This window comes from Pinus tabuliformis, chromosome Q, assembly GCF_031772625.1.
Source record: "Pinus tabuliformis cultivar Carrire ecotype Pingquan chromosome Q, CPIR1, whole genome shotgun sequence".
In the NCBI taxonomy this organism is placed as follows: domain Eukaryota; kingdom Viridiplantae; phylum Streptophyta; class Pinopsida; order Pinales; family Pinaceae; genus Pinus; species Pinus tabuliformis.
The window spans coordinates 1,113,382,848-1,113,406,060 of NC_142296.1; the positions used below are offsets into that span (position 1 = coordinate 1,113,382,848).

Genomic DNA, 23,213 nt, shown 5'->3' on the forward strand with positions numbered 1-23,213 from the left:
GCCTCACTTGATACATTATTGATCATTTTGGAGGATGATGTCATGGTGGAGATCACTTTTTCCCACACATGGGTTATTATGGGCATATTATTATGTAATATGTTTTAAAGCTATCTCAAGGTTGGCTTGTGACCTTTGACCTAGTTGAATGCTCAAGTAAACATGTTTTAGGGATTTGTCTTATAAAATTAGTGAAGTAAGAATTGGTTACCCTCATATAAACAGATTGGAGTCTCACTCACTCACTTCTTCATCATCATCATCCTTTATCTCTCTTTGGAAGTGTGTGCTAGCTATTGTTGTCTTTTGTACTTGGCTGCAATGTAATTTTATGGAGCGAATTTTCTTTTGAGGAATTTTGCATGATGAGACTTCTTTGGGATTGATTGAAGAGATTCTTCAGGAAATTTTGTAAGTTAAATGTTGATCTTCTTCCATTATTGCATGCTAAAATATATGAATTAGGGTTTCTATGTGTGCCATGTCAAAATTGTAATATTTTTCTTGAAGTTTAATTCTTAATGGTATGTGAAATTGTTTTCCTTGAATCCTTCAAGAGGACTTTGATATATGACTCTCTTGAACTTAAAATCACCCATCTAAGGATGTCGCTAGGGTTTTTAAGTAGAGATTTTTGCTCTCACCCTCTTCATCAAGTCCGTCTTCATAAAGTTTGCCCTAAAAGTCTCCATTGCCTAATTAGATCAAGGCACTAGTCTAGTAGGTGTTCGTCAACCACTCCTTTATATATATTTTCTCTCTCTTCTCTCTAATTTCTAGGTACCTAGGGTTAGGGTTTTTCTTGAAGTTGTGTTTAATAGCAATCTTATTTGATGTGTTATCCCTCTTAATAGGGATTGCATTTAATAACTTGAAAATGATAAAATATGGCATTAATTACATTGTAAAACCCTATAATTAGCGCTGATGCCATCTCTTTACTACTGTTTTATGTGTGTTTCATCCATAAAAAACTCACTTGCATACCCTAAAACTCGTTTACCTAATTGATAGCCTTACCCCTTTATTGATCTATACTTTGGAAGGCCATTTCTTCTAGCTATTATATGATGTTGCATGCCATATCATTGAATATCCCTCAAACCCTAAATTATAACAATTCACTAATCTAAGAGGTTTTGGGAAAGATTACTTGAACCTTTGTAATGATAATCTTAGCCTTCTCTGCTCTGTCAATACCTTTTCCCCAATCATTAAATCTTGCATCATATTAAATTCTTCTTATTGAATATCCTTAGGTGATCTTTATAGGGAAGCCTCCCACGTGGGATTTAATTCACAACTAAACAATTGGAGAGAGGCCACTGAGGTGATAGTTGTGGCCTATCTCTTGTTGCCATAAGATCTAGATTTGCCTAGTAGGGCTTTGCATTAGGCTTGCTAGATTTTGCGATAACAAGTACAACACAAGCCGAGATTAGGTGTGTGTGGACACGACTAGAACAAGTGCAAGAGAATGTGCAGGGAATCATTGATAATAGGTGTGATTATAGATGTAACAAGTAAAACACAAGCTGAGAATAGGGTTGTGTGGACATGACTAGAACAAGCGCAAGAGAATGTGCAGGGAATCATTGGTAATAGGTGTGATTATAGATGTAATAAATGGACACAATGTTCCATGGGGATGTGTCCCCTAGGGTAGGGTGGCCTATCTCTTGTTGCCATAAGATCTAGATTTGCCTAGTAGGGCTTTGCATTAGGCTTGCTAGATTTTGCGATAACAAGTACAACACAAGCCGAGAATAGGTGTGTGTGGACACGACTAGAACAAGTGCAAGAGAATGTGCAGAGAATCATTGATAATAGGTGTGATTATAGATGTAACAAGTAAAACACAAGCTGAGAATAGGGTTGTGTGGACATGACTAGAACAAGCGCAAGAGAATGTGCAGGGAATCATTGGTAATAGGTGTCATTACAGATGTAATAAATGGACACAATGTTCCATGGGGATGTGTCCCCTAGGGTAGGGTGTGCCCCCCCACATTTCCCACGCACTTGGGACCGGGGGATCCCTGTGGAAATGTTTTCCCATGTTCCCCTTTTGGGTAGACTCAAGGGTAAATGTTTCCCCAATGCGGGGGACATATTTCCTCAAAGGCAGGAGGGCTTAGGTTTTTTATTATGTAGTTTAAGTTTGATTTTTAATTGTTTATATTTTAGTTTTATTTTAAAAGGGATGCATCCCTGTTAATTTTAGGCAACAATGGTATGTTCTATGCTTTAGAGCAATTTACTTCAATTTCTTTACTAGCCCAGTATCAATATTCAAATTAGCAATCACATTAAAATGATAGTAAAATGCAGATAGAACATAAACATAAACAGTAGAAGACAAGCCAAGATAAGAGGACACAAGATGTGGCACCAACCAGGGACAAACCCCAATGTGGGGAAACCCTTGATCAAATCTTCTTTTAGTCTTCAGTAGTTCAAAAAAGAGAGATAGTAGCACAATTTACAAATCTGATAATTTATAATAGCAACAAAAGAGCCCTAACCAGAAAAGTTAATGCTGGTCAATAGGCATATTTGACCCTTAGCAAATCGGTCAACTTTAGTCAACTTCAGCCTCCAAACAACAAGATAAAACAACCCTCAAAATAGTCAAATTTAGCCTAGTCAAAGTCTAGTCAAACATCCCACCTGCGGTCAGCCCTAACTGCAGTCAATGCTGGTCAACAATCAACGTTTAGCCTCGATTTCTGTGCCCAGAAATGCAGCCTGCCAAAATAGAGATAGCCCTCACAAAAACACAGACAAAGGAGGTCAACGTATGGTCAAATTGTCTAGAAATTTGGTCTCTTGAAATTTCACACTCTTGAAATTTCGACCTCCTGAAATTTTGGCCTATTGAAATTTCGCTCTACTGAAATTTCGGACGTGTGGAGAGAGAGAGAGGCCTAGAAATCCGTACCCAATCAATGAGAAGAGAGAGAGAGAAGTGTGAATATGAGTGTGTCCAAATGAGGCTAAGTCATCTTCTATTTATATGCAACGTTGAGGATGAATAGATGCGACTATTAGGCTTTTGAGCCTACATGAGTTTGTGGGCCGACCTTGACAATTTGACCATAATCAAAATAAATTCATAACTTCATTTGTACATGTCAGAATCAGATGATCATTAGATCAATCCTACACCTCTCGGAGAGAGGAATCGAAGAAAAATATCTGTTGTCATAGATAAGATGACCCATGTGGAGTTTGGCCCTAGTTGCCAATTTAAACGCTCCCTCTCAATTAGGGAGAACTCCATCTGCTAATCCATCCATACTATCTCTGCCATCAATGCATTGTTCTCTGCTATCAATGCACTGCTCTGCTCTGCTCTGTGATAGAGAATGTATCATACCATTCTCTACTGACTCGAAGTCAGTCCTAATCAAAGGAGAGTGTGGCATATCACTTACTGACTCGAAGTCAGTTCCAATCAAAAGAGAGTGTCTCATACCACTCTTATTGACCCGAAGTCAGTTCCAATTGATCCCAGATCAATATCGGTCATCCTAGCATAGGGAGTACGGTAGTACACGATGCGTCCATCGGTAGTACTATGGTCCCTATCTTCATTTCCCTACTCATTGGCCAGATGAGAGGTACTTCCCATGAGTCCTAGACTGCATGGGTAGGATGTCTCAGCAGGAGAAGGATGAACCACTCATCCTGCCTACATGTCGCCAAGGGGTATCGCAGGGGAAGGCTGAACCACTCACCCTGTACACAACAAACCACTAGGGGAAGGCTGAACCACTCACCCTATGGTTGCTCATTGCTCCAAGAAGTACCCCAAGCCCCCCACAGCTCCCAGAGCTCAATGTGCATCTCATATAGGACCCTCATAAGAGGGTCTCTCCACAACTCCAAGTCGTTCTTGGAAGGCCAAGAATTTGACCTTCCCCAGTGGCTTTGTCAGAATATCGACGACTTGCTCATCAATCCCAATGTGATGGAGCCTTATTGCTCCTCGTTGTACCATATCCTGGATAAAGTGGTACCTGATATGATTGGAGCGATCATGAAACATGGGATTCTCAGATAATCAGATCCCACTCTAGTTGTCGCGGAGGATCATGGTGGTATCCAACACATGTCCAAACAACTCACTGAAGAGCTTCCTCAACCAGACAACTTCACAGGAGGCCATACTAGCAACTATGTATTCGGCCTCGACGGTGCTCAAGGCAATCGATTTCTGCTTCTTGCTCATCCAGGATATCGAGGCAGAACCCAAAGAAAAACAACATCCAGAAGTGCTTTTGCTATCCACGACACTGCTAGCCCAATCAACATTAGAATAACCATGTAGCCTCACATCTCCAGCAATATATCTCAGTCCAAGAGTGATTGTGCCCTGAAGATATCTCGGAAGATTCTTGGCACCAATCTAATGTATATGATGAGGCTCAACCATATATTGGCTCAATGTGTTAACTGCAAAACATATGTCCAGACGGGAGTTCACCAAGAACATCAAATAGCTATCGATCCTCTCATACCAAGCCCGAGGTTCTTGCTTCAATCCATAAAGAGCTTTCTTCAACCTGCATACATCAAATTCCTGATCATGAACCTCAAACCCCTCGGGTTGTTCCACATAGACTTCCTCTTTGAATGAACCACGCGAGAAAGCGGTCTTGACATCCATTTGATGTAGGTTCCATCTTTGCGAGGCAGCAAGGGCTATGATTGAGCGGATGGTGGTGTATCGGGCAACAAGTGCAAATATCTCATCGTAATCTACACCTTTCTTTTGAGAGAAGCCTCGAGCAACAAAGCGAGCCTTGAACTTTTCTGCACTTCCATCAGCTCCATGCTTGATTTTGTAGAGCCACTTATAGAGGTGACAACCGATTTGTCCTGGGGTCTAGGGACCACATCCCAGACATCATTCTTCATAATTGACTCGTTTTTTTCATTCGTAGCATCCTTCCATACTTGATGCTTCATGACTTCTTCGAATGATGAAGGCTCATCTTGAATGATAGTGCTCATGGCAGTCAAATATCCTTTGATACCTATTCGGCTTCTTGCTTTCATGGAAAGTCCTTGGTGCAATGTGTCTCTTGGCATCTTCGAGGGTCTCCCTAAGCCACAAGGGTCTCCTTTTGGAGGAGGATCAATAGGATCCATAGGTTCATCAACATCAGGCATCGTTTCGCCTTCTTTTGCACCCTAATTTCTGGTGTCAGCTTCTTTGTCCTTCCTTAGGATAGGAAGGTTGTTGATCTTCCTGACGGCCATATCTTCGTCAAAGGTGACATCATGACTTATCTCAACTTCCTTTTGACCAGCTATATAAATTCTATATCCCTTAGAATTTTCACTATAGCCCACAAAGATTCCTTTCTTCCCAGATGCACCCAATTTGCTTCTTTTCTCATTCGGCACATGAAAATATATGGGACTTCCAAAAATTCTAAAATGAGAGACATCGGGTTTCTTACTAGTGAACATTTCTTTGGGAGTCTTCGAGTCCTTAATGAGGGCATCAGTTTTGAACATACACGACAATATTTGCAGCTTCAGTCCATAGGAACTTCGGAAGGCCTTGATCATGAAGCATGGCACGAACTGTTTCTACAATAGAGCGATTCTTCCTTTCAGCCACACCATTCTGCTCAGGAGTGTATGTCATTGTAGTCTCCCTCATAATGCCAGCTTCTTTGCAATAATCTTGGAATTCATTGGATCTGTACTGGGTTCCATTATCAGTCCTCAATATCTTGATTTTTCTTCTCGGATTTGTTTTTGATCAAGGCTTTGAAGTGTCGGAACTAGGTGAACACTTCATCCTTCTTCAAGAACTATATCCAAGTCTTGTGAGAATAATCATTCGTAAAGGTGAGATAATATAAGTATCCTCCCAAAGGGTTTACAGGCATCATACCAGATATGTCGGAGTGGATCAATTGCAATATATCTATGGTCTTACTATTACTTGAGGGGAAGGGTCCCCTTGTAAGTTTTCCTTCGGCACATCGCGGACATACACCTTCACGCTCTATTTTGAACTCGGGCATACCTGTCACCATCTGTCTCACATCGGGTAGGGCCTTATAATGAAGATGGGCAAACCTCCGGTGCCATAGCTCAGATTGTAGAGATGTGTCGCAAGACATGGCTCCCAATGGACTTCCTCCAACTTGATACAAAGTGTCAACCCTGAACCCAAGAGTAAAAACATCTTTAAAATTTCTTTTCCAAACACGTATCTTTCCATCGATGAATGCCACCTTGAATCCTTTGTCCTTCATGGCTAAAATGGATACCAGATTCTTCTTCAGATTAGGTACATATTGTACTTCTTTCAAATGAATAGTGTTACCTTGATTCAATTGAAGGGTAACATTCCCTACTCTCTTCACGGGATAGGTGGCATCGTCTCCAAGTATGATATTTAAGTTTGTCTCCTTTTCTATTAAATTAGAGAGGGCCTCCTTGTATCCGGTGAAGTGCCTTGAAGCACCACTATCAATCAGCCAATTTCCCAAGTGTCCAGAGGAGAGGTAGTGGAGAGGGCCGATATAAGATAGTACTCTTTTTGCTTATTGTTAACAACATTTGGTTCTTCATACCAGGAGTTCCTTGATTTCTTGGAGGGTTGACCATTTCTTTGATGTCCCACATTCGTTTTTCCTTTGCCATTGGACCTAGCATTCCTTTGACTGTTGTTGTTGAAGTTGCCCCTAGAATGATTGTGATCATCATCATGCTGTGTCCCTTCTATTTGGACACTCCCTTGCATAGTGGCCAAACTTATTGCAAACAAAGCACCTGCCCTTCCTTCCTCCTTTAGATCCAGGCTTTCCATGGAAATGACCTTTAGACCCTACATTATTTCTCCTTTTGGCATGAGTGAAGAATGTAGTGGGGTTGCTTCTATTAGAAGGTGTTTCTTGCTCCACCATTCTTGTTTCTTCTTGATCATTGTTGAGGACAGTGGTTCTAAATACATACCACTCAGGCGGGAGTCCTCCGAAGGTGGTGAGAGTAAGTTCCCTGTCAGGAATGACTTCTCCAATCGAGAGTAGATCATTCTTGATCTCAATAATCCTCAAGAAATAGGATTGAATATCCTTGTCCTTGCCCTTCTTAATATCCTTCAACTTATTCATGAGAAATAGAATTTGATTAGCATTACTAACCTTGAACATGCCTACCAACCTGTCGTAGATCTTGTTAATTTTAGGAATGTTCTATGCTAAGAGCAATTTATTTCAATTTTCACTGTTAGCTCCATACCTTTTCCAGATTAGTAATCGCATCGGCATTAAAGTAAACTGTAGATAGAACATAAACATAAATTGCAGAAGACAAGCCAAGACAAGAGGACACAAGATGTGGCGCCAGCCAGGGACAAACCCCAATGTGGGGAAACCCTTGATCAATTCTTCTTTTATGTTCTTCAATAGCTCAACAAAGAAAGAGAGAGAGATAGTACATTTACAACAGAAGTCAACACTTTGACTTTCTATATCTATATGAGATCAGTTGAAGACATGTTGCTTCAACTGATTCGCCAAGGTGACTGCACCTATCATAGTGCTGCATCTTCTCCTCTTGCTGCACCTCTCCGTGCTGCACCATGCTGCACTTATCATGACCATGCTATGCACTTCATGTTGCTGCTCCTGTCACTGAGTTACTCCAATCATTGAGCTGCTCTTTATCACTGATCTGCACTCGATGACTTCTATGCTGCACTCATCATACAACATCCATCATCACTTTGCTGCCCCATCATGCTGCAACCATCACTATGTTGCATCCTTGTTATTTGACTTATCCTCAACCTAGTCATAATAACCCATGACAATAGCTTTGTCCATCTCACATTACAACAATATCATACAGCCATCTAATAGCTTGAGATCTCAACAATATTATACAAAACAACACCATGTATTATGCTAATGATCTGAGCCCTCAAATACCCATACGAAATGCTTGACTGTGGTGTTATGGCCTACGGCCTAACACACAGTTTCCCTGTAGCAGCATAAACGTTATACTTGTTCTTCCAATGATACCCCAACAGGTTTGTTCCACTGCTCCTTTTAACTCGGCCTCCTAACAAGAAGAAACCACCCTCACACAGTTGCACAAGGGATGCTCAAACAGTGCCTTAACCTATTCCTGTTTCATGCTACATTATGGTTCCTTCTATTGCGACTAGGGCACAACAGAATCCTTACTTCAACTGTGGTTAGAACTTACGGTTGGACTGCGGCTTGAACAACAGATCTGGTCTCCTTTTTACCAGCGTATCAGGGCCTCCTTATTATTGCGTATAGGGCTGCTGATCAGCCCTCCCTTTTCTGCGGATAAGGCCTCTTCATAACAACGGATAAGGCCTCTTCCTTTACTGTGTACACGTGCCTCCTTTGCTGCATAAAAACCCTTGTTGACTGTGGCCAAACCTCTTCCTTAACTGCTGCTAAGGCTCTCCTTAATTGCGGCAAAGTCTCCTCTTTACTTGCGGATGTGTGACCTTTAGATGACTGCGTCTTACTCTCCTTTAGGACTGCTCATGGGAGCCTTCTAGGACAATGGATTTACTGTGGCTAGTTCTCCTTCAATCTATGTTTAGAATCTTTCCTTCATTGCGGCTAGGATCCTCTCCCTTTAACCGCATCTTGATGTCTCCTCGATCATTGTAATTTAGGGTTGCGTATAAGGCCTTCACCTTCACTGCGTTTAGGGCATCATCTGTAGGCCAACATATACTCTTGGTGTCTCTCCTTCACCAAAACCCAAAGACGTGGAGAGGAGGAGATCACATGAAGAGTAAGTGTGTCAAATGACTTCAAGTCCTCTTCTATTTATACTAAAAACATAGAGGTTGAATAGACATGACTGTTGGGCTTCTGAGCCTACATAAGTTGCTGGCCGACTTGTCAATTTGTCCATAATCAAAATAAATTCATATCTTCATAAATACTTATCGGAATCGGATGATCTTTAGATCAATCCTACACCTCTCGATGAGAGGGATCCAAGAAAAATACTAGCTGCCATAAATAAGATGACCCACATGGAGTTTGGCCCTAGTTGCCAATTTTGACACTCCCTCTCAACTAGGGAGAACTCCATCAGCTGATCCATATGTCTGACTGTACTCTCTGCCATCAGTGCCCTGCATTGCTCAGCTCTGCGTAGCTCAACTCAGCTCAGCTCAGGCTGCTCAGCTCTGCTGAACCATGAAGAAGAAGAATAAATTGAGAATGTCTCATACCATCCTCCACTGACCTGAAGTCAGTCTGGAGTGTGTACCACTTTCACTAGTCCCAAACCAGTCCTCTACTGACCCGAAGTCAGTTTCAGAGGGTGTACCACTCTCACTAGTCCCAGACTAGTATCATTGATCCCAGATCGATGAAGGTCATCCTAGCATAGGGAGTATGGTAGATACAACGATGCATCCATCGATACTACTATGGTCCCTATCCTCATTTCCCTGCTCATTGATCAGATGAGAGGTACTTCCCATGAGTCCCAGACTGCATGGGTAGGATGCCTTGATAGGAGAACTAATCATCCTATCCACAGGAGAACGAATCATCCTGTCCAGTGGATGCCACAGAGAACTAATCATCCTGGTCTACAGGAGAACGAATCATCCTGTTCCACAGTCGCCACGGAGAATGAATCATCTTGGCCCACAAGAGAACTAATCATCCTGTTCCACAGTTGCCACGGAGAACGAATCATCCTGGCCCACAGGAGAACTAATCATCCTGTTTAGCGTGCACCACCAGGGGAGGGTGAGTCACCCTGTGGTCGTATGTTGCTCCAGTAAGAACCCCAAGCCCCCAGAGCTCCCAGAGCTCAATGTATGCAACATGCAGGACCCTTTTACAAGGGTCTCTCGACGACTCCAAGTCGTTCAAGAAAATCACAGATTTGATCTTTCCCCGGGGCTTTGACAAAGTGTAGCAACCTCTACATCATCTCATTGCGATGGAGCTTCCTTGCTCATTGACTTACCATATCCCAAATAATGTTGTATCTGATGTCTATCTGCTGAGCAACCATTGAATACAGGATTCCTCAGTAATCAAATCCCACCTCTGGTTGTCACAGAGAATCATAGTGGTATTCATCATGTGTACAGATAGCTCACTGAAGAGCTTCCCCAACCATGTAGCTTCACACAAGATCATGCTCGTAGCTGTGTATTCGGTCTCGGCGGTGAATATAGCAACTGACTTCTGCTTCCTGCTCATCCATGATATTGAAGCAGAATCCAAAGAGAACCAGCACTGAGAAGTGCTCTAGTGATCCTCCACACTGCCTGCCTAGTCAGCATTCGAATAATCATGCAGTTTCATATTTCCGGCAGTGTATCTCAATCCATGAGAGATTGTGCCCCAAAGATATCTCAGAAGATTCTTGGCACCAATCCAGTAAGGCTCAACCAAATATGAGCTCACCATGCTAACTACAAAACATATGTCTGGACGGAAGTTCACCAAGAACATCAACGTGAATGAGTTTATGAAACTCAGAGGCATTTCCCAAATCTAGTCCGACATCACTACCATATAACTTCTGAAAGTTAAGATCCTTGAGGTAGTCATAGGTTTGCAGTTTATCATTCCACATCCGGAATCCAACTCCCTCTTACTTCTGCAAATGAGAGGGTCTGCACTTGTCAGAAATAGGTCGTCCTCATAAGGTGCTGGTATGAGAGGTCTATCATCCACAACCTTCGGGTAATGGTTTGGATCGGTTTCACTCCTAGTGAATCTTTGCTTCATCTGACAGCTATCAATCCTCTCATACTATGCCCAGGGAGTTTTGCTTCAAGCCATAGAGGGCTTTCTTCCACCTGCATACGTGAGATTCCTGATCATCAATCTCAAACCCCTCGGGTTGTTCCAAACCCGTGGACCTGCTACATGAGGGGAATGGTCCCCTTGTAAGATTTTCCTTCGGTACATCTCAGACATGTACTTTCATGCTCTTTTTTTTTTTAATTCAGGCGTCCCTGTCACCATCTGACTCACAGGCCTTCGGTGCTATGTGTCAATGGACATGGTCCCTAGTGGACTCCCTGCAACTTGATACAACCTTGAACTCAAAAACATCTTTGAAAATTCTATTTCCAAATGCGTACCTTTCCATCGGTGAGTGCCACTCTGAAACCTTTGACTTCCATTGCTGAAATGGACACCAGGTTCTTCTTGCGATCAGGTACATAAAAGAGATTCTGTAAATGAATTGAGCTACCCTCATTCAATTGAGGGGTAACATTCCCTATACCCTTTTCGGGATAGGTAGCATCGGTTTCAAATATAATCCCACGATTGTTTCCATCTCTACCAAATTAGAGAGTGCACCCATCTATCTGATGAAGTGCCTTGAAACACTACAATCAATAAGCCAGATTCCAAAAGAATTTGAAGGAGAGGGCCAATACAAGATAATGCTTCTTTATCTTATCAGAAACAACATTTGATTCTTCATACCTGGGGTTCCTTGCTTTCTATGAAGAGTCAGCCATTTCCTTGATGACCTGCATTACCTGTCATTCCTTTGATCATTGAAGATGTCCCTGTTGTTATCATCATCAAGTGATGTGTCCCTTCCATTTGGACACTCCTTCGCATATCTTCCAATAAAGTGATCTTTAGGTAGGCCATATTCCGCTGCGCCATTATGATAATATTCTCTGCTTCGACTTCACGCTTAGTGAATTTGAAGAGGGATGAGGAATCCACTGATCCTTTTGTTCTTTCCCAACTGTCTTCGGTGATTGCTCTTTCACTCTTGCTTGGGCATTGTCTTCACCTCAGCTCCGATACCATGTTAATTTTAGGTATGTTCTATGCTAAGAGCAATTTATTTCAATTTTCATAGTTAGCTCCATATCTTTTCCAGATTAGCAATCACATCAGCATTAAAGTAATCTGCAGATAGAATATAAACATAAATCGCAGAAGACAAGCCAAGACAAGAGGACACAAGATGTGGTGCCAGCCAGGGACAAACCCCAATGTGGGGAAACCCTTGATCAATTCTTCTTTTATGTTCTTCAATAGCTCAGCAGAGAAAGAGAGGGAGATAGTACATTTACAACATAAGTCAACACTTTGAATTTCTATATCTATATGAGATCAGTTGAAGACATGTTGCTTCAATTGATTCTCCAAGGTGACTCCTTCACCTATCATAGTGCTGCATCTTGTCCTCTTGCTGCACCTCTCCGTGCTGCACCATGCTGCACTTATCATGACCATGCTATGCACTTCATGTTGCTGCTCCTGTCACTGAGCTGCTCGAATCATTGAGCTGCTCTTTATCACTGATCTGCACTCAATGACTTCTATGCTGCACTCATCATACATCCATCATCACTTTGCTGCCCCATCATGCTACAACCATCACTATGCTGCATTCTTGTTATCTGAATTACCCTCAACATAGTCATACTAACCCATGACAATAGCTTTGTCCATCTCACATTACAGCAGTATCATACAAGCATCTAATAGCTTGAGATCTCAACAGTATTATACACAACAACTCCATGTGTTATGCTAATGATCTGAGCCCTGAAATACCTATACGAAATGCTTGACTGTGGTATTATGGCCTGCGGCCTAACACACAGTTTTCCTGTAGCAGCATAAACGTTATACTTGTTCTTCCAATGATACCCCAACAGGTTTGCTCCACTGCTCCTTTTAACTCGGCCTCCTAACAAGAAGAAACCACCCTCACACAGTTGCACAAGGGATGCTCAAACAGTCCCTTAACCTATTCCTGTTTCATGCTGCATTATGGTTCCTTCTACTGCGGCTAGGGCACAATAGAATCCTTACTTCAATTGTGGTTAGAACTTACGGTTGGACTGCGGCTTGAACAACAGATCTGGTCTCCTTTTTACTAGTGTATCAGGGCCTCCTTATTACTGCGTATAGGGCTGCTAATCAGCCCTCCCTTTGCTGCGGATAATGCCTCTTCATAACAACGGATAAGGCCTCTTCCTTTACTGTGTATACGTGCCTCCTTTGCTGCATAAAAACCCTTGTTGACTGTGGCCAGACCTCTTCCTTAACTTCTAGGCTCTCCTTAATTGCGGCAAAGTCTCCTCTTTACTGCTGATGTGTGACCTTTAGATGACTGCGTCTTACTCTCCTTTAGGACTGCTCATGGGAGCCTTCTAGGACAGCGGATTTACTGTGGCTAGTTCTCCTTCAATCTGTGTTTAGAATCTTTCCTTCACTGCGGCTAGGGTATGGTAAGATCTCCCTCAACTGCGGCTAGGATCCTCTCCCTTTAACTGCGTCTTGATGTCTCCTCCATGATTGTAATTTAGGGCTGCGTATAAGGCCTTCACCTTCATTGCGTTTAGGGCATCATTTGTAGGCCAGCGTATACTCTTGGTGTCTCTCCTTCACCAAAACCCAAAGACATGGAGAGGAGGAGATCACATGAAGAGTAAGTGTGTCAAATGACTACAAGTCCTCTTCTATTTATACTAAAAATGTAGAGGTTGAATAGACATGATTGTTGGGCTTCTGAACCTACATAAGTTGCTGGCTGACTTGTCAATTTGCCCATAATCAAAATAAATTCATATCTTCTTAAATACTTATTAGAATCGGATGATCTTTAGATCAATCCTACACCTCTCGATGAGAGGGATCCAAGAAAAATATCAACGGCCATAAATAAGATGGCCCACATGGAGTTTTGCCCTAGTGGCCAATTTTAATAGATCTCCTTGGAGGTCTTCAATTCGGAGATGTAGGCCACTAGATGCTTGTCAATGGAATCCTTGATAATCTTCTTTGCTTTGACTTCAACCCTATTGTACTTGGTCTTTGCAGCAGTCGGTGCATTTGAGGGAGGTTCAGGGATTTTACCCTGCACATAGTCCATCACTTCTTTTTCTTCCAATGTCAAATCAAGAGACATCTTCCATTCGTGATAGTCAGCAGGGAAGTAGGATGAGGAACCCATTGAACCTTTTGTTCTTGTCCAACTGTCTTTGGTGATTGTTCTTTCACTCTTGCTTGGGCGTTGTCTTCACCTCAGCTTTGATACCATGTTAATTTTAGGCAAAAATGGTATGTTCTATGCTTTAGAGCAAGTTTACTTCAATTTCTTTATTAGCTCAATATCAATATTTAGATTAGCAATCACATCAACATGATAATAAAATGCAGATAGAACATAAACATAAACAGTAGAAGACAAGCCAAGACAAGAAGACACAAGATGTGGCACCAGCCAGGGACAAACCCCAATGTGGTGAAGCCCTTGATCAAATCTTCTTTTAGTCTTCAATAGTTCATCAGAGAGAGATAGTACAATTTACAAATTTGATAATTTATAACAGCAACAAAAGAGCCCTAACTAGAAAAATCAACGCTGGTCAACAAGGCAGATTTGACCTTTAGGAAATCTGTCAACTTCAACCTCCAAACAACCCACCTTCGATTAGCGCTAACTACAGTCAACGCTGGTCAACAATCAACGTTTAGCCTCGATTTCTGTGCCCATAAATGCAGCCTGCCCAAATAGAGATAGCCCTCACAAAAACAAAGTCAAAGGAGGTAAACGCATGTTGGTCAATGCTTGGTCAAATTGTCCAGAAATTCGATCTCCTGAAATTTCGACCTCCTGAAATTTCAGTCTCCTGAAATTTCGCTCTCTTGAAATTTCGGACGTGTGGAGAGAAAGAGGCCTAGAAATCCGTACTCAATCAATGAGGGGAGAGAGAGAGAGAAGTGTGAAGATGAGTGTGTCCAAATGAGGCTAAGTCACCTTCTATTTATATGCAGCATTGAGGATGAATAGATGTGACTGTTTGGCTTCTGAGCCTACATAAGTTTGCTCGCTGACCTTGACAATTTAACCGTAATCAAAATAAATTCATAACTTCATTTGTACATGTCAGTATCAGATGATCTTTAGATCAATCCTACACCTCTCGAAGAGAGGAATCCAAGAAAAATATCTGTTGTCATAAATAAGATGACTGATGTGGAGTTTGGCCCTAGTTGCCAATTTTAACAACGAAGCCTGCCAATTACTAGTAGCAGGCTAGCATAGACTGCTAGTGGGGAACATAATTTCAATTCCTCTTACTATCTCATTGGTGGTGTGACATCCACACCCGAGGATCCCATGCGAATGGCATCGTAAATGCATTGTAAATATTGTACGATGAATTGAAATCAAAATGGGGATTGAGTCAGGGACACAGATTCCAGAGTTGGGAAGGGAGTCGCTTGCTTGGGACGTCTTGCTTTCTTGTGCAAGGGAGACTGGCAGCTGCCGGAATTGAAGAAAAGAGCTCTTGAAATTAAATGAGCAGAACAAAGAGGTATGCAGGCCCATGCTACTTGGGAAGCAACCAAAAGAAAGAATGGATAGGAATTTATGTAAAGGGATGGCATGCTGCAGGCCAGGGAGGACGCAATAGTAATGACGACCGAGGAAGAAACCGAGAAAAGGCGGAACGTGAAAGAAAAGGAGAGAGAGACTGGAATACAAAAGCCAAAGGAAGAGAACGAGAAAAGGTGTGGAGCAGAGGAGAAGTTCAACACGGGCTCTTTGCAGGCAGCGGAAAAGAGAAGATAAGAGAAGGGGATTGGCTCTTGATCCTTGGAGATTGTGGGTTGGGTTGCTAGTCTTTGGAGCCCTGTAATAGCTTGGGGTCCTTAGAGGCTGTGGGTTGAGATAGAATCCTTGGAGCCTTGTAACAGCTTGGGTCCCTAGAGGTTGTGGGTTGAGATAGAAGTCTCTAGAGCCCTGTAACAACTTGGGTCCCTGGAGGTTGTGGGTTGGGATAGAATCTCTAGAGCCCTGTAACAGCTTGGGTCCCCTGGAGGTTGTGGGTTGAGATAGCAAACTTTGGAGCCCTGTAACAACTTGGGTAGAGGCCATCCTGAAGCAAAAGTTGAGGAAGACCAGAATGAAGACTAATGGTTAATGCCTGGATGTCACAACGGATTTTGGACTCCCTAGAAGGGTTGAATCACTGTGAGCACCTGGGGGTGAGGTTGGGCACCTTTGGACTCTCGGTGTCAACCAAGCAAGAAGCTTCCAGCTAGTGGGATTGAGGAAGGAGGTCCTTTGGAGTCTTGGAATTCATCAACAGATTGGTATGTTAGTCCCTGAAGTGAGCATCCCCCAGACTCTGGAATCTGGCTCAGGGGTGACGATTGCAAGTAAGTGTATGAGACTGTACTCCCTATGCTAGGATGAATGATATTGATCTGGGATCGATTGGAACTGACTTTGGGTCAGTAAGAGTGGTATGCTTTGCGTCAGTAAGAGTGGTATGAGACACTCTCTTTTGATTGGAACTGACTTTAGGTCAATAAGAGTGGTATGACACACTCTCCTTTGATTGGGACTGACGTCAGGTCAGTAGAGAATGGTATGATACATTCTCGATCAATTCTTCTTCTTCATAGTTCAACAGAGCAGAGCAGTGCATTGATGTCAGATATAGTACAGATTGGCAGATGGATTAGCAGATGGAGTTCTCCCTAGTTGAGAGGGAGTGTTAAAATTGGCAACTAGGGCCAAACTCAACATGGGTCATCTTATTTATAACAAGCGATATTTTTCTTGGATTCCTCTCTCCGAGAGGTGTAGGATTGATCTAAAGATCATCCGATTCTGACATGTACAAATGAAATTATGAATTTATTTTGATTATGGTCAAATTGTCAAGGTCGGCCAGCAAACTTATGTAGGCTCAGAAGCCCAACATTCACATCTATTCATCCTCAACGTTGCATATAAATAGAAGGTGACTTAGCCTCATTTGAACACACTCATTTTCACACTTCTCCCTTTCTCCTCATTGATTGGGTACAGATTTTTGGGCCTCTCTCTCTCTCCACATGTCCGAAATTTCAGGAGAGTGAAATTTCAAGAGGCCAAAATTTCAGGAAACCGAATTTCTGGACAGTTTGACCAAGCGTTGACCAGCATGCGTTGACCTCCTTTGACTGTGTTTTTGTGAGGGCTATCTCTGTTTGGGCAGGCCGCATTTCTGGGCACAGAAATTGAGGCTAAACATTGACTGTTGACCAACGTTGACTATTCTGCTTAGGGCTCTTTTGCTGCTGTTATAAATTATCAGTTCTGTAAATTGTACTATCTCTCTCTGCTGAACTATTGAAGACTAAAAGAAGATTTGATCAAGGGTTTCCCCATCTTGGGGTTTTTTTCCTGGCATCTACCAAATATGGTGTTCTCTTGTCTTGGCTTGTCTTCTGCATTTAGATTTGATGTTCTCTCATCAATCACTGTCATGGTTAATGTGATTACTTAGGGATTAAGAGAATTTTAATGGGCTAATGGATGAATGAAGTATCTGATCTAAGCAAAGAACATGTTAACTCAAAATTAACATACGTTGTCGACTATGCTGACACTTCCACATGCAATAATTTTCATTGAGCTGTTTCACTGGTTTGAGCCTTGACAAACACTCTTGTGAATGCCACGATGTGGTTTTCTAGAGCTTCTCTTAGACATGGAGGAGGCACAGAGTAGAGAAAAACAACTTTTGTCTCTATTCCCTATGTTGTTTATTCTTACTTTGGCTATTCGATGTGATGGGCCAAGAGGGTCTCTGCAAGAAGGCTGCCAATTGTAGAGGAACAAGATCACCGCAATATCCCATCAAGAAGCATCCCCTAGATTCGACGCACTGCCTGGATGAAGAATATCATGGAGAACAGGTGGCAGAACTTGTGAGGTTAATGCTCTGGGACCTCAAAATATTGTTGGATTCCTATGGCCAAGTCGAGAATAACTTCATCAGATTGACCGTTCCATGAGCTTTCCAACGACCTCAAGAATGACGACCATCGTGCAACCATGAGGCCAGAGAAACATGTTGATAACAAGTGCACAAAAATCGTTGATGAAAACAGTCCCCTTGTTGTCAAATTCCGAAGAAAATTTCACAGCCCATATTTTCTCCAATTGAGCACATAGTCAACTTGCAATTGCAGGTGGCAATCCCATTTCCATTTCAAATACTGTGAAGAAATCTCTAGTGGTATGTGCGTTTTTTTTCCTCGTCTCTCAGGGATATGCATGACATCCCCAGGCTGTATATTGCCAACACCAATAACAACAGTGATGCTGCTGAAGCCTTGGGGTTGTTTCAGATGCCTCCCACCAAGCTTAGCAATCGATATTATCTGGTAAGCTTCGAGGAGTCAATATCTCATTGAAAAAAGTGGGATTTGATTGAAAGACAAACCACATGGCCATAGATGTTAAGAGAAAAGACACTGAATGGGCGCGGGAGATTGAGAGCCATGAGGGTTCTCCTATGGCTCAGCCATTTTCGAGCCACAGAGGTTTCTCTATATTCTACACTAGAATGTGGACTACATCTAAAGCATTCAGAACTGGTCATGTGCTAGTCCGAATGTGGGCCACATCCACCAATATTTTTTTTCTTTTAATTCTAGGCTCACATGAAAATCACCACCTTATCATTGAAATTGTGCCACATGAAGTCATCAAGAACAGATTGCGAATGGTCTCTAGAGAGAGAACAGAGTGAATGGGTGCAAGAAAATTGGCACCACACAGAAAAACACACTTAGGATTACATAAGGAGGAGCCCTAAGTGGATGAAGGCCACAAATCCCATGACTCGCAAACCCAAAGCCTAGAAAACCTATGAATTCTATGATACCACTGTTAGAACTCACACTCAAATGCAAGAGAGATTGGTAAGCATGAGATGCATTATCATTTTAATGTACACATGAATACAATTTTTTATGACCCATGGTTTCATATTTTAAGAGGTCTCTTGGACTCCTCGTGACTATTCAAATTCATTCGTGGCTTTTTGCCTTCCTCTCAATTGAATATTACAATTTACATAATCCCCGAAGTATTACGTTTCCAACAGCTGTTGATACTTCCACAGTGATCATACAATGTTGATATGTTCAAATGCTGAATAGCGTGATGATATTCTAAGTGGGTTTGGACATAAACATCTTCAACAACAGCACTATAATGCTCATGATGCTATCCTAAATCCTAATTTGGTTTAAAAAGTAATCCTGTATGGCATCTACGGCTCTTGTACAGTTAACAGCAAATTTCACCTTCCACTCTTTTTATATCATCAGAAAATTTTCTCATTTCTGGATCAATTTGCATATATGGATCATACATACGATGGTTTAAGATTTGAACATAAAGAACATGTGTGAACTTTGTATGTAATGTCTCTAAATTTTGAGCAATTAAACTTATGGTCGTGTTCTCAGAATTCTATTCTTTGCTGTAAGAAAACATTCTGATTTTAAGCCTAAGGACAGAAATCTCTGAAGAAGATCTGATATTTCATTTTTGTTGATGAATAATTTGCTCAATACAATCCTTTAATGATCTCACGGTTTAATATGTGTGGTGCATGGTGACTCCTGGAAACATTCAAATTTTCACAGCAATACTCCACATTTGGAATAGCACATCATTAAATTTACAAGACTTAGGCCAGATTTCATAAATAAAATCTTTTGCATTTCATTTGGTCATTGTCTTCTTGATATTTCCTTGTCATGTCTTTGCTTCCCTCAAAGGATTGTGATAAATATTCTTTCATATGTTGAATGAGGTAATGCAACAATGTAATTTTTTAACTTGCAATAATTTATGATCTGTAATTGATGTTTCACAATTTGGCAGCATCACCTTCACATTTCACAGCTTCACATTATAAAAGATTTGGCACTGATTGTTTATATTCACAAAAGCACTTAATATTTGATAACCAATCCCAAGTTACACCAATCCTTGGGCATCTAACTATCCTTTTCACATTCAGCCATTGGGACTTTTTAGGTTTGGGTTAACCGCACAAATTGCTTGCCTTCTGTCCAACTTGGGCCGCTTGGACTAGCATTGTGAGCTTCTTGTGACTCCTCAACTTTTAGGAATTTTGTTACCTGTAAAACGAGTTAGTTGAGCAAACTAAAACCTCAGCTAGGTTCTTCCCCTATACCAACAATTAAGCGATGGTTAATTCAGGGATTTGTCCCTTGATCCAGGTGGATATTGGTGGCAACCCACCTATCCCACCTAGACCTCCAGTCAGTTTCATTTGTTTCCTTGTTTATTTCAGCATTTACTATTTTTAGCAGTTTTTCGGGTACTGAAATTCTGGAGCAGTTTTGTACCCCCTAAATGACATTTTTTTGGAGGTCCGCTGCAGGCCCGTAGTTGAGGTCTGCGACAAATCTTGTGGTACTCTGAGAGCTTTCCAACAAGGTATCGTACACGCCAAACGGAGATAATATGACCAAGTTATGTCCCTGGGAAGTTGGCTGCCCAAGTAACCCCAATGGGGCCCACAAACTCTTGGTGTTACATCTCCTGGGGTTAGGGTTTTGGTTGTTTAGGGTTTTTTCAGGCTTTTCAATAATAAATAGGCCCTTGAGCTTCATTGTAACACAAATCAGAGGCATGTAGCCGCCACATCTCTTCTCAGAGATAAGCTACCATCGCCCGAGCAAGTTTTATTTCCATTATTTTGTAAGCATATTTCAGTATTTGATATTAATGAAATGAAGTGTTATTTCTGCTACATCTTTGTATTTATGGTTATATCTGTAATTTGTTGCTTTCTTGTTTAAATTTGGATCATCCCTAGGCATGGATTTCCTTAGTCTAAAGAGTGGAGCAAATCATATAGTGATTTGCTTGGCAGTACTCTTAGAAGTTAGGCCTCTCCGAGAGTAGGGTTAGGAATTTTCCTTTATGGAGATATTGAGAGATAACAGTGTTAATGCAAGATTTTCTTCATGCAAATCTTGTGTTAAAGCCCGAGCATGTATGTGCACATAGGCTTTGGTACTGCAATTCACAGTTCAAGGTTTCACTGAGTTTTCTTCAGATTGGTTCAGAGACCTCACTTCTAGTTTGAGATCAGCCAAGAACACTTTAGGTTCTAAATGTTGCAGGTTCCTTGGAGACTGGAGTACATCAATTTCTATTTTTAGGAGTTGTCTTGTGCAACACGAGCATGGTACTTTATGATTTCAATATTTTCTATTTCATGAAAATTATATTTTTTGAAACTTCCTAGTTTTAGCAACTAATTAGAGTCTTGAGTTCCCATTTGATAGTCTTTCAGAAGGGTATTTTCTGTTTTTTGAATATGTTGTGTTTAGAAATTTTCTATTTTTCAAAACTAATCATTTTTATGGTTACACTTTTTGGAGAAGGATGTGTATGTGAATATTGGTGGAAATCAAGGAAACTCTGTTCTTAGACTTTCTATGTGTAGAAATTAACTGATTCTCTCCTCATTCCTTGTCCCCTTCTGTTTGGAGTCAATATTTGTTCAAGATATGATCCTGAGAATGCTTTAAATCTTTCGATGTACTTTGTTTTTAATATTTCTCTTCATGTACTTCGTTTTTAATATTCTCCTCTTCCTTTTCTCTCCATAAGTAATTTAAATTCTTCCTTATGTAATTGCCACATCCATGTTTTTCAAATTATTCCAGCTGCCGTTCCCTGCACCAGCATACCCACGTTTTGGAGAGCCATATTGGGTACAATTTATTCGTTCCTTGCAAGTTTCAACCTCTTTAATTCCATGCAACCTTGGCCCTAGGTAATAATTACTGTAGTTTAGGTAACGATTAACTCATGTAAGGTTTTTTGTACTTTTCAGACACTTGACCTCAAACTGGAGAGTTAATGATAATTATTCAGTCAAATATGACTTCATCGTTCTTTCTTCTGACCATGCTTATCTTTGAGTCTTACTAACAAAGTTATGGGTACTGATAATGATTTGCTTTTCTTCATTTATAATAGGTCAGAGAAAGCAGATTTGTCTAAAGTTTTTGTCTTGCATTTCTTTTTGCTTCTTGCATAGTAATGCTTTCAGATTGCTGGAGATATTTCCCAGTTTGAAGTCAAAAGAGAATAAACATTACTTTATATAACTTTCCTTTCTTATTCTTAATCAGTCTAATGTTTGCCTATATGTTGCAGATAAACTTCGTGGAGAAAACCATGCCTAAGTCTGGATTAAAATTTTTTCGGACACAATCTCCCAGACATTTTGAAGGAGGTGATTGGAATCAAGGTGGTACATGTCATAGATCACAGCCTCTGCAACCTGAAGAGGTGATGGATTTTCTCTGTTATAGTTTTCATTTTTATGGATCTCTCATATGTTGAATAACAAAATTAAAGAATTGTACATCCAAAGATTGAGACGTCACATTTGTAACTTAGTAAGAGTGGGCAACGTTGTTCTATCTAAAAGTCTCTAGTTCAATAGAACTATTATTAAGGTAAGATGGATGATACACAATGTTTGATAATGATGCAACGTTTCAGCTTATCAACCATTTTATGGTATACTGGTCTGTTCGAGCCATTATTTTCACAAATTTGTGTACGAGAGGATTGCCAATTTTTACTTTTTATTCATCTTTTATCTATAGTTTACAAGATATAGATTGATATTCTGATGACATGTTCATATGTCAATGTCTTAACAGGATACTGATACTGTAGGATGTGTGTGCACATGTCCCACCAGTAACATTTCTGTTCTGATTTTTTAAATGCATCTTATATTATATTAGTAACCAAGATATTTTGTTGGTTTGAGATCTAAGAATTGTCCATTGTAACATCAGCCTTAGCTCCAATTTCCATAGGTTCAATATCCATCCAAAATACTTATAACCTAATTTTTATCTGAGCTCCTAATTCTACTTTAAAAGTTGATCATTCCCCCAATTTGAACTTAGGGGATTCCTTATTAAATGTTCTCTGCATCTCTCATATGTTGAATAACAAAATTAAAGAATTGTACATCCAAAGATTGAGACGTCACATTTGTAACTTAGTAAGAGTGGGCAACGTTGTTCTATCTAAAAGTCTCTAGTTCAATAGAACTACTATTAAGGTAAGATGGATGATACACAATGTTTGATAATGATGCAACGTTTCAGCTTATCAACCATTTTATGGTATACTGGTCTGTTCGAGCCATTATTTTCACAAATTTGTGTACGAGAGGATTGCCAATTTTTACTTTTTATTCATCTTTTATCTATAGTTTACAAGATATAGATTGATATTCTGATGACATGTTCATATGTCAATGTCTTAACAGGATACTGATACTGTAGGATGTGTGTGCA

General features: G+C 40.8%; 1 protein-coding gene across 2 annotated transcripts in view; it reads left to right on the forward strand.

The window, feature by feature from the left end:
• TBL13 (TRICHOME BIREFRINGENCE-LIKE 13) overlaps positions 1-23,213 on the forward strand; it is a 260,977-nt gene that overhangs the window by 228,929 nt on the left and 8,835 nt on the right. For both annotated transcript variants that reach the window (XM_089385832.1, XM_089385831.1), the window contains one exon: positions 22,048-22,182. In XM_089385832.1, coding sequence (XP_089241958.1) covers positions 22,048-22,182 — 135 coding nt within the window. The remainder of the gene's footprint in view (positions 1-22,047; positions 22,183-23,213) is intronic.